Source organism: Procambarus clarkii, chromosome 41 (genome assembly GCF_040958095.1).
Source record: "Procambarus clarkii isolate CNS0578487 chromosome 41, FALCON_Pclarkii_2.0, whole genome shotgun sequence".
Classification (NCBI taxonomy): Eukaryota; Metazoa; Arthropoda; class Malacostraca; order Decapoda; family Cambaridae; genus Procambarus; species Procambarus clarkii.
The window spans coordinates 16,928,690-16,945,181 of record NC_091190.1 but is presented as its reverse complement, the minus strand read 5'-3'; the positions used below and the strand labels follow the sequence as shown (position 1 = coordinate 16,945,181).

Below are 16,492 nucleotides of genomic sequence, written 5' to 3'. Positions count from 1 at the left end.
TAATAGACATATTTTAAAATATTTATATAGTAGAATAAAATATAGTATGTAAATTTGCGAAAGATTTGTTAAATATATGAAAGTATTATTTTACCTGTTGTATAAGAGGGACCTGGAACGAGTCTCTCATCCCGGTCTGTACACATTGCCGCTAGTCTGATGGACGTGTGAGGAAGACCTAAATAACAATAAATATGGCTAACTTAGCGGTCCAGGACTTGAAGACGCTGGTATGTGTCATAGTTCCACGTGATATTTAGCGTGTTTGCTATAATATAGTGTAGAGAGTGGTGTGTGGGGGTAGTTTGAGGTGGTCCACAGCCTGCTTCCACCAGCTGTCATGTGAACCATCAATAAACTTCTACACTGCACGTGTTTTAAAGATAAATTATTAAAATTTTCGTAGAGTACAGTGCCATTTGGTGCGCCTTTATCAATGTACTTTAAAGTAATTATGAGGATAATCAGAAATTCCCACTCCATGTTCTATGTATGTGGTTCTTCGATAAAACTCAAGTTTGTCAAAACTGTATATATAATTAGGTTAGGATATAGGAGGCTAGACTGCCAGCCTTTTCTCAAGTCTTAGAACCTACTCCCTGGATTAGATATGGACCAATTGTAAACATGCATTTTAATTAAAATTGTATAAAATTATTTTTTATACAGTTCGGGGCCTGATGGGCTCATGTACAGTGAGCTTGTACAATTCTGGACTGCATTTTGCTAGCATTCCTAGCCATTTAATATGTGATAAAACTGAACATCAATTCAGCAGATGCAGTGTAAATCCCCTCTACTCTACTCTTCCTTCCAGCCAAACTATAGTGTAGTTTACTATGCATCCCTAAAACCCCATCCTGTGGGTGGTTGTTGTTGTTATAGATTCAGCTACTCGGAACAAGTTCCAAGTAGCACGGGCTATGGTGAGCCCGTAGTGGACTTACCTGGCACAGGAGCGGTGATGTGTGTCAGGGGCTGTGGGTGCTAGTGAACAGGGTGGATATAAGAGTGATGGGTATAAAGTGTACTACCACCACCAGGATACGTATGGGGCATGACAGCTACTGCCCACAGGATGAGTATGGGGGTGCCTAATCAATTAACTAAACTATAGTTTGACAGGTAGACATAGTAAAAGGGATTTACACTGCAACTGCTGTATTACTGTCCAGTTTCCTCGCACATTAAATGGCTAGGAATGTCGGCTGAATACCTTCAGAACTGTGTAAAATGTCCAAGGGTTAACCCAACTTGCTGAAAACTTAATTTATAGTTTATGGTGAAATTATTTTTGCCACACAATTATCCTATGTAATGTTTTCAGTTTATTTTAATTTCCCGTAATAGAGAAATGTATATTGTGCACATTGAAATCATTAGAATGTAATAAGTCTTGTGAAAATATTGCACGAGCCTAAGATATTTAGGGATGCGAGTTCAATCCCATTGTACTGCTTCAATATTGTACTTGCCCAAGGAATGTATAGCTCTTTATAAATATTACAATTACAGTAATGTACTACACGTTGATTTTATATTATATATTCACACAAGAAATGGTAGACAGGGTTGAAGCAGTATTTCTTGTATCATTAATACTGGGTAACATAATAGATATGGGATCATTGGATTGTTAGTGTAGTTAGACATGTGTATGAATGAGTTTGGGTGGTTTTAGATAGGAGCTGTCTTGAATGGGCCACTATGTCTTCTGGTTGCATTTATCTTTATACTAAACTTTATTAACTGTATTTTTTTCTTTGTATGTTCAGGACATCAGCAAACTGACGGCACTCTCAACGGAGGTTATCAGCCGGCAAGCCACAATCAACATTGGTACTATTGGTCATGTAGCCCATGGAAAGTCGACAGTTGTTAAGGCGATATCAGGAGTCCAGACTGTTAGATTCAAGAATGAGTTAGAAAGGAATATTACAATCAAATTAGGTAAGGTTTTCTAATGTATATAACAAAGCTTGGAGTAAATTAGCTTTTCTATGCCATGTATCTCTTTAACATCCATATAATGTACTGTGTCCCATTTTTGCCCATTTTGTTTTTCCCATAATTTTTAGTAAATTAATTTTCACATTGTGTTTTTTCATAGATATTATACTGCTATACAGTAAAGCATGTGTGGTACTGGGTACTTCTGACTTGTTCTTCAGGACAGTGTGTGTTGTGGTGTGTATTTATATATATATATATATATATAATATATATATTTATATATATATTATATATATATTATATATATATTATATATATATTATATATATATTATATATATATTATATGTATTATATATAATATATAATACTGTGTCTTCCAATGAACATTGGAAGACACATTGGCACATTGTCCAAATTCTAAATTTGAAGTTGCTGGCCTAATAATGGCAAGGTGGTGGGATTAATTCCACTCTAGTTCCTGTTGTCAGAGTCAGGAAGTCCTGTACTTAAAGCTTAATATGTTCCACAGGTGAACTACTGTTTGTCCCTAGAATTCAACTTTAACAAATTGCCTAACTCGCAGGAACTTACTCAAACATGCTCAATTTGTTAACTTTGTGGTTTGTTATCAGAGTTATGATTTATAATATGTTTTGACATTCATTTTATGACTTGGCTGTTAAAGATAATGTGCATTTATTGAAATGACTAATGTTTTCATGTATATGCCATTAATTTAGTTTTTTTGTATATTAATAACATTAACAAGCTTGTTTCTCCTCTAGGGTATGCCAACGCCAAAATCTACAAATGTGATAATCATAAGTGTCCGCGGCCATCGTGCTTCATCTCTGCAAGCTCTCATAAGGAAGATGCCTTCCCCTGTGCCAGATCTAATTGCTCCGGGAAGTAAGTCTGCAGTGTTGTAGGATTAATCCTCTGCCGCTCCAATTTGTAATTCCTTCCATATTATTCTCCATATTTTTTTTTTTTTTTTTTTTTTTTTTTTTTTTTTTTTTTTTTTTTTTTTTTTTTTTTTTTTTTTACCCCCTGCATGACCTCTGTAGGCTTGGAAAATCATATGAGAATGTTGAGAGAAAGATCCTGAAGAATGATGAGTATATGAAATTCATTATAACAATACTGTATAGCCTTTTCCATTGTAATGTTTTTATAATACTGTATGTAATAATCTGTACTCGGTCCACATACCAATTTTATTTCACTTATATATTTTTGTTTACAGATTCAGAATAGTGAGGCATGTATCATTTGTTGATTGCCCTGGTCATGACATTTTGATGGCTACTATGTTAAACGGTGCTGCAGTCATGGATGCTGCACTATTACTAATTGGTAGGTAGCAAGTCTGTACAATTAACTAAACTTTTCTATTTTATGGATAGAAATCATCAATTGTTAAAATTGCATGAAGATGATTCTGTAGATATTACTATTTTGTACTACTGTGCAGCATAATGCTGGGAAAACTATTGAATTACAGGCATGTGAAGTGTCAGTAAATACAGTACTACCTAGGTCCTGGAGCAACACTTATCATAAACAAAAGATGCTCAAAAGGTTTCCACTTACCAAATTCTTAGAAAAAACCCACTAAGTGAAGTTTCTTGAAATACTGTGAATTACATGAAATGTTCACAAATTTTTCAATATGCTTATATTTACAGCCGCAAATGAGACATGTCCACAGCCCCAGACGTCGGAGCATCTGGCAGCCATTGAAATCATGAAGCTTAAGCATATACTTATTCTTCAAAATAAAATTGATCTCTGTAGAGAGTCTCAACTACGGGAACAGTATGATCAAATTCTTAGATTCATACAAGGTAAGTTTTTGTAATGAGAAGTGTTGTATGGCATTGAATTTAATAACTGGATTTATATTGATCTTTCCACTGCACTTAGCGACCAGGTTACCGTCGGTTGTGTACACAGCGACCAGAGATGCGTTTAGGTCTAGTGCAAGATTTAAAACTCCTGTGAGTACAGAGGGCTCACATTCACTTATTCAGGTCTCTAGTAAACAGTAAACATCTTGGAAAAAACAATTGTGGGCACCCCTCATGGGTGTGAGGGCCTTGGTACTAACACAGCACCATGTAGTGTATGCAGCAGCAGCTCACAGCACCATGTAGTGTATGCAGCAGCAGCTCACAGCACCATGTAGTGTATGTAGCAGCAGCAAACAGCACCATGTAGTGTATGCAGCAGCAGCTCACAGCACCACCATGCAGCACATGCCCACAGCATGATGATAATGATGAAATAAATAAGTATTTGGAATTATTTATTGATGATGAGTGACGTAAACCCCGAGAGTGATAAAGATTATATACAATATTGTGATATCTGTTAACCTAATGCTGGTGGTGATGTTCTCAAAGCGAGGCAGACATGAAAGTACACAGCCACGTTTTATGCCTCTGTGCATCATGCAATGAGACCTAGTGTTCCTTTAGAAAATAAGCTTGTCGAAAATTATTCATATTTATGATTTAGTGACAAGGAATCTGATGATAATAGCAGTATTGTGGTTTGAGCTGCCGATGTGCATAGTATATTGGAAGCATGTTGCTGCATCAGGTGGGGTTGTGTGTTGACAGCATGTGGTGCTGTGTGGGATTCACACCCACCAGAACTGCTTAGTAGCTTGTTATGGTGCATAAAAATGTAGATAGTTATATATTATAATGTGTTTATATTGTAGTGTAATAATGACAAAAACTGTGTTTTATTGTTCAATCTAATATAATTGCATATTAGTGACATTTTTTTGTGTATTGATGTTCTGCACAATTAATTATATAAATTTTTCAAATTACACACTACCAGTATTGCATAATGTAACAGGGGAAAAAAGCGGTGAAAAAATGTGTGACACTGAAATAAAATCAGCATCAATATATTGACTGCAACTTCCCTCACTTTCCCAGGGGGGTGGGGGGATTTGGTGTTTACAATATTATATCTTTGGTGTTCTGTAAGCCTATGCAAGACCAAAGTCTGATAGTTTTGTGTTCGTTTATGGTACCAAATCCAATACCGTGGGGAGCTACTGAGGATACCCAGAAAATTTCAATTCATTATGCTAAATACTTGAATTTTGTCCTGGCACTAGATATTTTGTAAGTTTTCCTGTTGTGCAAAAATCTGTACTTTCTGAGCTGTTATAATTCAACTTTCCACCTTCTCTGTCTGTACTTCTAGCTTTGATAAATGATTCACTCTTGATGTAGATGGCTCGATGCTTACCTCTTTTATTACTAACTATGGTGTTGCAGAATGTTTTGGTACTATTGCTTTTCCTTCATATATAACTCAACCCGCACATATAAAAAGAAAGGAATGTGACGACGTTTTGTGCATCCTGGACCCTTTAAGAAGGTACAACTGTTCATATTACTCATTGTTGATCTATACAGTACATTTCATGCTATCCTCTTATATGATGGTGGTGATAATGCTACTGTGCACTTTTCATACTTGATGTGGTTCTTCCTAGGCTAAATTTTCCAGAATCATGCACTTTGTAGTGGTTCTCTTAAAGTATGTCAAATTTCAATTACTTTTTTCTCTGGGGTACTGAGAATTTAGTTCAGTATTTTTCTAACACGACCAAATTTTTTTTGTAATTTACATTTAAGCAAATTTTGGTCATTTGCCAGGTTTTAGAAAAGCTATTTAAAGTAATTATATTGTATTAATATTCTAGTCATCACAATTACCTTGGAGTTAGTTTGTGATGATTGCGAGAGTGAACATCTCCGCAGCCCGGACTTTGGCCAGGCCTCGTGGTTGGTGGTCTGGTTAACCACACTGTTGGATTTATACTAAAAGCCTCACTTTTGCTGATTGTTAAGAATACTTCCAAAAAACTAAAGCTTTCCTTTTCAGGTTTAGAATATTTCTTTACTTTTACTTCTCGACTACCTTAGTGCTACAAAACATTTGTTTTCATCTAGATTATTGCTTTCACACCTTCGAGATTTCCTCCCTATTAACAAAGTTTGTGATAGAATTAATTAAAAGGATTGAATTTTGTTGAATGGAGGCTTCTTGTGTGATCATTTCTCCAGACCTTGTATCAATAGCTTCATATTCTATGGCTGATAGAATGAATGTTTTTGGCATGTTTTTTATTCCACCAATTTCCACATAATTATGTGCATGTATATCGTATTTACATGTACATAATGTGTTTTCCCTAAAAATCACTTGGAACATTACGTTCAGTAAATGTACTGTGTGATGAGCATACTACAATTTTTCTCCCGCAAAATATTCTTGTAAACTAAGTGCATAATGTGTAAAAAAAAAATACAGTAGTTTAATCACATTCTACGTACTTTTAGGGAGAAAGTGAGCAAGTTTGTGAATTTTACATTAACAAATGTTCGTTTGGCAGGCACTGTGGCTGAAGGTGCACCAGTTATCCCCATTTCTGCACAACTCAAGTTAAACATTGATGTAGTGTGTGAATACATCATGAAGAAGATTCCCATACCAGAACGTGACTTTATGACAGAGCCACGTCTCATTGTCATTAGGTCGTTTGACGTGAACAAGCCTGGCTGTGAGGTCGAAGACCTGAAGGGTGGTGTTGCTGGGGGCTCCATCTTGAGAGGGGTATTGAAGGTGAGCTCCTTTTGATCAATTACTTATGCCATTAAGCATTTACTTCACAAAACAAAAAAAATGAGTCCAGAATGTCATCACTTTCATTTAATTTCACAGATGTGGGTTGGGTTATTAAATGGGTTCATTTGAGGTCAATGATCTGTTGTCTTTGACATCAGATGTATACTATTTAAATTATATTTTTAAATGTTACATTTCAGTCTTGCTTTTAGATATTGTCAGCCCTTGTTGGGGACTTGGAGGATTTGTTTGTCCATGTTAGGAAATCTCACTTCTTAGTTTTGTCTTAAGCTCTGCCAAACAAAAACAAAAAGTTTTCAGCTCATTGCCTAAATCAATGTACTATCAAATTTATTGTTGAAAAAGTCTAAGAAATGTTCATAAATTTTGTAAGATTAACAAATTTTTATATAAAACATACATATCACAACAACCCCTTACAATCCACTCTGCTCTGGAGCAAAACAAATGTTGCAGGCTTGCAAATTGTTTCATATGATGATTAAATTTGATGTATAAATTTCTTTCTCAAAAAAGTACTCATTTTTGTGTTCTAAACAGCTTGCTCCAATTTCACGTACTAATATTACACTAGCTCGGTAATATTTAATATTCTGTTTAAGGGTCAGTTTTACAGAGCTGTCCATTCATTAGCATTGTATACATATATAGTTGTAGTAAAAGAATGTATTTAAAAAAACACTGCTCATACATATGGCAGTCTTTCAGATAAGAGAGCATACACTGTGCTGAAGTTGGATTTCTTGGGGATTATATTTATACAAATAAAAATTCAAAATACCATTTTCATGGGTATGTGTACTACAGAGAGTCTTTATACTCTTGTGATATCATGGAAGAACTGAAAACTGAACATAGCCCCACTTCACAAAGGAGATGCAGCAACTATAAACTAGTTGCACTAGCATCAAGCATCATCATAGTCTGAGAGAGTGCCAAGCCAACTCTTGTTTTGTGGAAAATAATGTAATATACAACCTAGGGCAACACATCTAAGAGAAATTACTTCATCATTGCAATAAAATTACCGAGATAATAAGATAATCGGAAGGCCTATTTTGAATATTCAAATTTTAAAAGGACATATGACAGTTGTGACCAAAGAATGACAATTGATAAATGAAGGCTAAAGGAATAACGAATCAAGTAGGAAAACGTATATTAAATTTGTTCAGTCTTTATAACAAAAGGCTTGGTCCAACAGGACACTTGTCTTGTGCCTGCTATTTCTCTCTTCATATTACACAGGAACACAAACCACGGCTTCGTGTCGTCCATTGTGGATGATACCAAAATCGGCACAAAAATTGCGTCAGTGGATGATTCTGAACATCTGCAATTGGATATCAATAAAATCTCAGTGGGTAATGGTGAAGGATCAGTGATATGAAGCTCCAATTGCTTCACTATGGAAAAATAATTATGAACTCACCATGGGTACTGTGTAAAAGTGCATGCAGACCTCCCTATTATAAAATGGAGGAAGCATGCAAAAGATTAGGTGCAGCAATAATGGGGCAACCTATCCATACAGACCAACTTATTATAAGATTGAGGAAGCTTGTAAATGATTTATGAGTAACGATGACAACCTATTCTTTAGAGATGACGACAGAGCCAATTTAGCCTCAGCTAGGCAAATAATCTGGCAATTGTGAGAACATTTTAGACATTTGATGCCACCGTATTACCGATACTATGAAGGCTTTCGTACATTCTTGGGAAGAACATTGTGCTTGGATCCCCCACCTTGGTAAGACAAATATCCAGGTTGAAGTTTTTAATATTTAGGAAATATGCAACTGTTTATAACAACCCATGTTTCAGTATCTGGTTACTGGTATTTTTTTTATCTAATTTATCATACGGAGAACGGCAATGGTAGAAACAACATGGTATACCATGAAAAATATTAATTGGCTGATATTTATAAATATTTTAACATTGTTAATATGTAGCTATCAGGGTTTCAAACCCATTATTTTTTGCCAGTCATTTGGAAATGAAATTTTTTCTATGAAACATATTTAAACTACAGTGAGCGAACTTGTAAGGTTAATGCCTGCAATATTGTGCATATTTAGGGGCTTTATATAATATAAAATTTCTGTACCTTCTAATAATCCACTGTAATCCACTTCTTTGTATATTTTATAAATATTAATTATTTTTTCTTCATAGATTGGTCAAGAGATTGAGGTGCGACCAGGGATTATTTCACGTGACCCGGAGTCTGGCCGAGTTATTTGTAAGCCAATCAGATCTAGAATCATTTCCCTCTTTGCCGAGACCAATGAACTACAGTTTGCTGTCCCAGGTGGTCTTATTGGTGAGTTTACACATTTTGTTGATTTATTTAATTTGAAATTGAAATTGAAATTGAAATAAGTTTATTGAGGTAAAATACACACAAAGGGATGAGGTAGCTCAAGCTATTCTCACCCCGTTCAGTACAACGTGTTAGTACATACATAGACACACATCACAAACAATAAACCTGTTACCAAACATTCTGAGATTTATTTAATTATTAGATCTTCTGAATTCTTAAAGCTATGCAATAATGACACTATATGTAATGACATTTATAAGACTTATTAGTGTTGTCATGTGTGTACGGTATTTGGTTGATTATTACAGTAGGTAAACTTGCAGCTTTCGTCGCAGTGGAACACATCCAGTCTAATGAGGAAAATTGTTGTTCTATTTATTATCTCTGATCACATGCTGCTTGTCATACAACACATTGTGTATGATCCTGGTCATGAGTGTACGTAAGCCAGTCTGACTTGTAAATTCAGTTCTAACCAATTACTAAACACAATTTGCTATAAAGTTTTAAATATTAGCAGTACAATAGTGAGAGTTTTAGAATATGGGTTGTATGTATGCAATGTCAGATAAAGTATTTTAAGTATGAAATTAGTAATTGATGGATTTGTGGACTTACATTTTCCCCACGCTGAAAAGTTGCATTTTAAGACACAAATTTCAGATGAGAGATATAGATAAGTTTTAAATTTGCCTAAATTTAAAACTGACAAGAGGCTTCACCATTAATGCCCCATTCCCAACTTACATGGGGTGGGGGCATTTGCTTAGCAAATTAATAAAGCCATTCTCTCCATTAGACTAGGTGTAAAGTGCTGCTCCTGATCACCACAAAATTTCAAAACATTCACTCACTCTTAACTGCTTTCACCCAGCCTCGTTCCTCTTCCACTGTGTGTAGTTCACACTCCCTCCCTGGGGGTATACACACCAAGAGGTGAACCTTCTTTGTGCACATGCTCTCAAGAGTTTGCTTAAGTTCTGGATTATCTTGAGGGATATTGTATAACTACTGGTTGGTCAGTAGGCTAGTGTTACTTAGTAACTCATTCAGTGGATAGACCATAAGGCCAAGACCAAACCAAACTCATTCCTTTCTCTCTCTCATTGTCTGCACATCTTGGCCTGTTTCACTTTCCCCTCCTGATTCGCCACTATTATTCTTATTCTATTCTTATTATATCACTTGGACTGGTCAGTACAGTGATGGTCTGGTCTCTTGCCAGGTCGACATTCAATTCCAAATGGTTCAATGATGCCTTTACTTTGTCCTCTTATCCCAGCTCCTTGTTCTGATATCCCTTCAAAGTGCTAAATAGTGAAACTACAGCATATTCTTCTGATAATTACAGTATCTTGCCTTGTTGAATAGCACCAAACCACTTTGGAACTCTTTCATCTATAAAATTTACTAGGAACGAAAATATTCTATATCATATCTTGAAGAGCAATAAAGACACAATTACTCTGATTTTTGCATTGCACATCTTTCCATTACATTTTTATTCTATCTTCTCATTATTAAAGATACTTTCCATGTTGGTAGATTAAATTGCTTATGATGATGCTATGTTCATGCCACTTATCTTGCATCCATACAAAGAGTAGGCATTGTGCAGCTCTCATGTTTGGTTCTCCTAGTCAGGGTTTTCAGTGTACCCAGGTACTTTCCTCTCCTCACTTGTTCTGTTTTCAACTTGCACACATACCTCTTGGTCAGTTACACATCACAGGTATTTAAATTTGTCAACCAATTCTTCTGTTTGCACATTTCAAGTACTGTATTTCTTTTTTCTATCTGCATTCACTTTGTCATCTTTTCCCATGTTCATTAACAGAATTTTCAATTAATCTTTGATGTACTATCTACTACCTGTACTTGTAAAAAAGCTCATTGCAACATTTAGAAAGATCCTTTTACTCCACTCGTGTGGGTATCACTCGCCACAGATCCTGTCTTCTATTCATTGTTATATGTTGGTGGGGGCACTTAGCAGTGCATGGGTGGTGAGAATGGTTAGTGATGAAGACAGTATGTAGTGAAGGTGGTTACAATGATGAGACTGGTTGTGTGTAGACCCTGTGTCAAAAGTTATTGGTATTGAAGATGGTATATAGCAAAGATATGGTAATGTCAGCTACCCTGCAACTAATATTTATTTCCATTGGCTTTTCTGCCATCTTGTTGCATTTCTTTTAAATGTACTTAATTTTTTATCCCCTAGTTTCTTGCCTTTCTTTCCTGTTTTAAATTTTTTATCTCAGTTATATTTATCAGCTTCTCATACCTTCCTCACTTTGTACCCAGAGTCCAAACTTTACTATCATGCAGAGAATACATTGCAATAATGTAACATACAAATAACCCAACCCACACTTAAGAAATTAATGAAAGTGACAATATTTTGGCCTGTCATGACTTGATGTATTGGAACATCCTGGACCCTTATCATTACTTTTATTTAATTTCCTATGGGTGTTCTTTTCCTACCTATGTGTGTTGGGTTGTTTATTTACTATTGTCAGTGACTTGCTGCTGCTTCATTACACCAAGCACTTTCTCTGGCTCTTACAACCAGTTTCTACTCTTTACCAAGCATTCTTTGTAATGCTTTACACATCGCTAAGATTCATTTGTTAAATATAGCCTTTCCAAATGCTATAGTCGTAATTCATTGGCATTTTCTCTTGCCTTATTCTAAGAATGAATAATTAGATTCATTATGCAAACCAAATCGTCTCAAACTTTAATACAGTATTTTGTGACTGTTCATTCGTGTGGATGCTTTTCATGGTGTAATTCGTCCCTCTCATCCAACAGGTGTTGGCACCAAGATTGACCCAACCCTCTGCCGAGCAGATCGTATGGTGGGTCAAGTGCTGGGGGCTATAGGCTCACTTCCAGAGATCTTCACCGAACTTGAGATTTCTTACTTCCTTCTTAGGCGATTGTTGGGTGTTCGCACAGAAGGTGACAAAAAAGGTGCCAAGGTAAGATTCATAATATTTTTAATGCAAGATGTTAGAGCATGATACACTGTTTCCATGGCTTATGGAGCTGGTATGTTGTATGTTGAGTAAGTTTAATAGATGAATGGCATCTATCCTAAAATTTACACAATTATTGCCTCCCCCCCCTCCCCCTTCCCCTCGCAAATCCAACGTCCCAACAATGTTGAATCATGCAGATAGCCCTTGATATCTAGTAAACATGTAGAGATCTTGGAGCTTGTAGAATTAATTGCCAAAGCTTCAGTATTGAAGCAAGTTCAGCATCTTGCCCATTTAAAGTTTGAGAATACTGTTGGTTGAGGACATTTCATTCCCATGCCCTCGAATTATTCATGTTATTGGATGAAATTCAGCCTTTGAGTTCCTGCTCTCCCGAGGTAAACATTGGAGGGAACCAGCTATTTGATTGCTTTTTCACACCTTTACCCAATTCCCAACATGCATTCATTATATGCAGTTCCTGTCATGCTTACATTTGAGAGCCTAGAGAGTTTATCATGACACCCCTAGGAGATGTCACGAGACCAAAGTAAATGTTTGCTTGGAATGTGACAGTATGAAAGAAATATTGAAGTAAAGAATGAAAATTATATGGTAGTGAAATGAAAGTGATGACGTTTTAGTTGGTCCTGAACCCTTATCAAGTTGTAACATTAAGGGTCTAGGATGGACTAAAACATCACTTTTATTTCATGTGTGTGTGTGTGTTAGGTTATTTGTTCCACCCATGTTGGGTATTGTCATGCAGTCGTCATATTTTTACAATGGATGGAAGTACAAAATATGGACCATTGCACCCAAGAGAGACCAGGTCTGGTACTATTTATTTTGTAGTGTCCAAGAATATTTGGCTTAGGTTTGCCTACTTAGGCTAGGACAGACTAGATGACATTTACTGTTCCACATTCAAAAGGACATTCCACTTTTTGGAATGACCTTCCGGTAGCAGAAAATGCTAACTTTCTCTTAGTACAATTGTCCATATTTGTATATTCCATGCACAGATAGGTATTCATTCATGGTAGTTTTTTTTTTTTAATCTAGCTAAATATCCACAGGAGATTATGTATATTTAATATTAATGATGGGTATTTATGAATTATTTTATATACTTTGACTCCTATAAAAATCCACACCTTAAAGTTATTGCCTTAGTGGTTGATGGACAGTGTTGTCATAAGGTAAACTTTCATTTAAATTTTTTGAGAATTTTGCTCGTGATTCTAGTTATGCTTATATTGAGCATTTGAAACTTCTTTAGGGAATATTTATAACCTAAGGTATTTCTTGAAGTACAGTACAGTATCTTTGTTTAAATTTTACTTATGTATAATGTTTAGAAGTATAAGATGTAATGTAGGGATAAATGTGCTTATTTCATGTGATTTTTAAGTGAAACAAGACAGATTTATACTTGACATAGTACCACAAATTTGTTTCAATGTTTTCTTTGAATAGACCCAATCAATCCCATAACCCTATGTAGGTTCTTGAGGTTATCTTAGAGATGAATTCGGGGCTTAGCGTCCCCGTGGCCCGGTCCTCGACCAGGCCGCCTTTTTATTGTACATCCCCTTCCCCCTCAGGGTGCCCATTTGTTTCTGCTTCCACCAGGGATCGAACCCGGAACCTTAGGACTACGAATCCAGAGTGCTGTCCACTCGGCTGTCAGGCCCCCTTGTGATGGGGGGGGGGGCATTGGTTAGATTATCAAACTTATTTTTAATAATTCTTCCTAAAGCCTAATGTATATGCAAACTGTGTCTGTTTTTCTTCAAGGTTCAAAAACTAACGAAAAATGAAATGCTAATGGTGAACATTGGTTCCTTGTCTACTGGTGGACGAGTTTTAGCTGTTAGGGCAGATTTGGCCAAGATTACACTCACGCAGCCAGTCTGTACAGAGGAAGGAGAAAAAATTGCCTTATCCCGTAGGATTGATAAGCATTGGCGGTAAGTATTTAATAACATGCCAGCAAGGATTTTTTTTGTATTCAGAAAAATATTTATCTAAATTCTAAAGCACAATGTTGATAATCTTAATTACCCAGCAGCTAAAACATGTTCAAGTGCATCAAATAAAAATAATTGTTTAATTAACAATGTCATTGTTACATCATCAGTTATCTGGTGTGTACTTCTATATAATAACATAATGGTAATATTGACAACTATTGTACAGTAATGAAATAGGTAATATAGAACAAGGTAACCAGAAATTTGCACCAACATGTATAGTTTAGGTATTCATTGCTAGTTGTACTTATGATGCAATTTCTTTTCAGTCTAATTGGTTGGGGTCAAATTCGACGAGGTGTCACCATTAAGCCCGAGTAACGCATACAGCTAAACTAAACATATAATGCCAATTAAGGAGGGATTTGGTTTAGCAAGTACTAGTTCCTTTTTTTTTTCCCCTATAAAAGAAGGCATGTATAAGATATTGATTTCATTATATAGGTATTCATATTGCAAGTTTCTTGTAACAAAATTTTAAATTAACTGTCAGGTGGTTGTTAACTTTTCTAACTTGTGCATGTACTGCCATGAGCTATCATTAAATGTAATAAAAAATTGTTGACCGATAAATTGTACATTATAGATTGTAAAATAATAACTTTATACAGTACAGTATATCTTTGCAGATTATGCTCAAAACACTTGGTCCTAATGTGTTTGGTAGATTTTGAATATATATGTATGTTGCTAAAGATTTTTTTTTTAAATTGCCAGATGAAAAAACATACAGTATTGTTGCAGATACATCTAGCAAGATCTTTTCTCTGTAAAGCTAGCAGTGGAAAAGTAAACAACTTTCAAGTTGTGTGAGGTACTCTTTCTTTCATCTAGGTTTCTAATAAAAGTATTACAAGTGGCTTGAGGGTTCCTTAATCCTACACGAATTGAATCTGTTGAACTTCTGCATAACGAAGAGTAACAGACTGTCTAGATTCCACCAAGGAATGCACTTTTGCATGCAAAAGTGTCTATGAGATGGATTGAAGTTCATTAAGCATGGCAAGTTGACAGAACAGTGAGAACAGGATGATCATCAAGGCAATGGTCAAAGCAGTGCATTTCCAGATAGCTTTCTTAAAATGCCGCTTAGGGTGAAGGAAAGAAGAATTGAGGGTCAATAAGCCATTGGTTTCCCATATCAGATCCTCATGTAGAGATTAATTATCAAAAGAAGGCACCAAGCCGGGGAGACTTTTGTAGCATCATCAAAATCGCAGGAGAGTCAAAAGGTGCTAAATATTAATGCCAGTGTGAGAACAAAAGGGCACAAGGAGATCAATATCAAAAGTACCAGTACCTGCACTGCGAGTCAACCAGTGACAAAGCCACATTATCAACGGAAAAGCAGTTGACAAAGTTACAAAATCACACACATTTCAGCTGGGAAGATCCTAGCCTTCGGAGGTAGGTGGCACGTATGTTTGGTCTGGAAAGACCATAGAGAACCAAACACCATCGGCAGACTTGGACCCATCTGAGGAGTGGGCAACAGAATTTGAGTGCAAATAAAAATGTTAAAGACATAGGTGCTTCATAACAAACGGAGGGATAGAAACCTTTAAAAACTTTGCAAGAGGGGTCCTCCATGGGGACAAGGGCCAAATGACACATTGCAAACACAAACCTAAAATGTCTTTGTAAGACACACACACAAAAAAGTAAAGGGGCTACTGGAGGGACAACTGTCAAAGCCCGGCAAAATTGAGAATGATGAGACTTTCCCAGGTATTGAAGGCAGTAACAATCCTATAGTGACAAAACTCCAGTTTCAACATACATGCTCTAGGTAGGGGATGCACGAAAGGAAACAGAGCTGAGGTACAACCCAGCATGGTGCTGAGCTTTGAGGAGTAGGCAGGGCAGCCATAATTCAGTTTAGAGAGCACAAGAGAGGAGTGCAAATAGAGGTGTGTGTGTATATCAGCTCCCCAGGAAGTATGGGACAAGACTTGAAGTGATGTAAAAGTCTTAAAAGTATTCGACTCTTAAGAGAGATGGGGTGACCAAGACAAACAAGTGTCAAAGATCAACCCCAAAAGTTGATCTTTGCAGAATCTCTATAAGAGTAGGGGATTAACCATGGTGTGACAGTGATTGATGGTCCAGGATGACACAGCGTCGATCGCAAGTTGAAGCCGGTGTTAGCGGAAAAGGGAATCATCCTCCTGACAGTAGAGCGAGATAAAAAAAACAAAGGGACTGAGAAAATGCCAGAGGGAAGGGAGGAAATAAGACCATTATGGGCAATGAGGAAAAGAGGTGCAAGGAACACCTATGAACTGGGAAAAGGAGGCACCAAGGTTCATTTTAATGGAATGATGCAAGAGAAAGTTAAAAAGGAAGAGTAGGAGATTGCCACATGTTCCAAAAGAATGAAGCAAAGACCAAATATTAAAATATTATACCTCCAGGTGGTGGCATAAGCTTTTTCCAATTCAACTTTGCCTTTGTGGCAAAGGCAGAACAAATGTTGACCTTTAAGTCAACCAAAATGTC

General features: G+C 36.2%; 1 protein-coding gene across 1 annotated transcript; it reads left to right on the top strand.

Moving 5' to 3' along the window:
- Positions 1-77: 77 nt before the first annotated feature.
- Positions 78-14,852, top strand: eIF2gamma (eukaryotic translation initiation factor 2 subunit gamma). The gene is made up of 10 exons (XM_045746985.2): positions 78-230; positions 1,776-1,950; positions 2,741-2,864; positions 3,202-3,311; positions 3,644-3,802; positions 6,382-6,611; positions 8,817-8,964; positions 11,788-11,957; positions 13,758-13,930; positions 14,263-14,852. The coding sequence occupies exons 1-10, from the start codon at positions 195-197 to the stop codon at positions 14,312-14,314; spliced, it is 1,377 nt and encodes a 458-aa protein (XP_045602941.1). The 5' UTR covers positions 78-194; the 3' UTR covers positions 14,315-14,852.
- Positions 14,853-16,492: the final 1,640 nt, after the last annotated feature.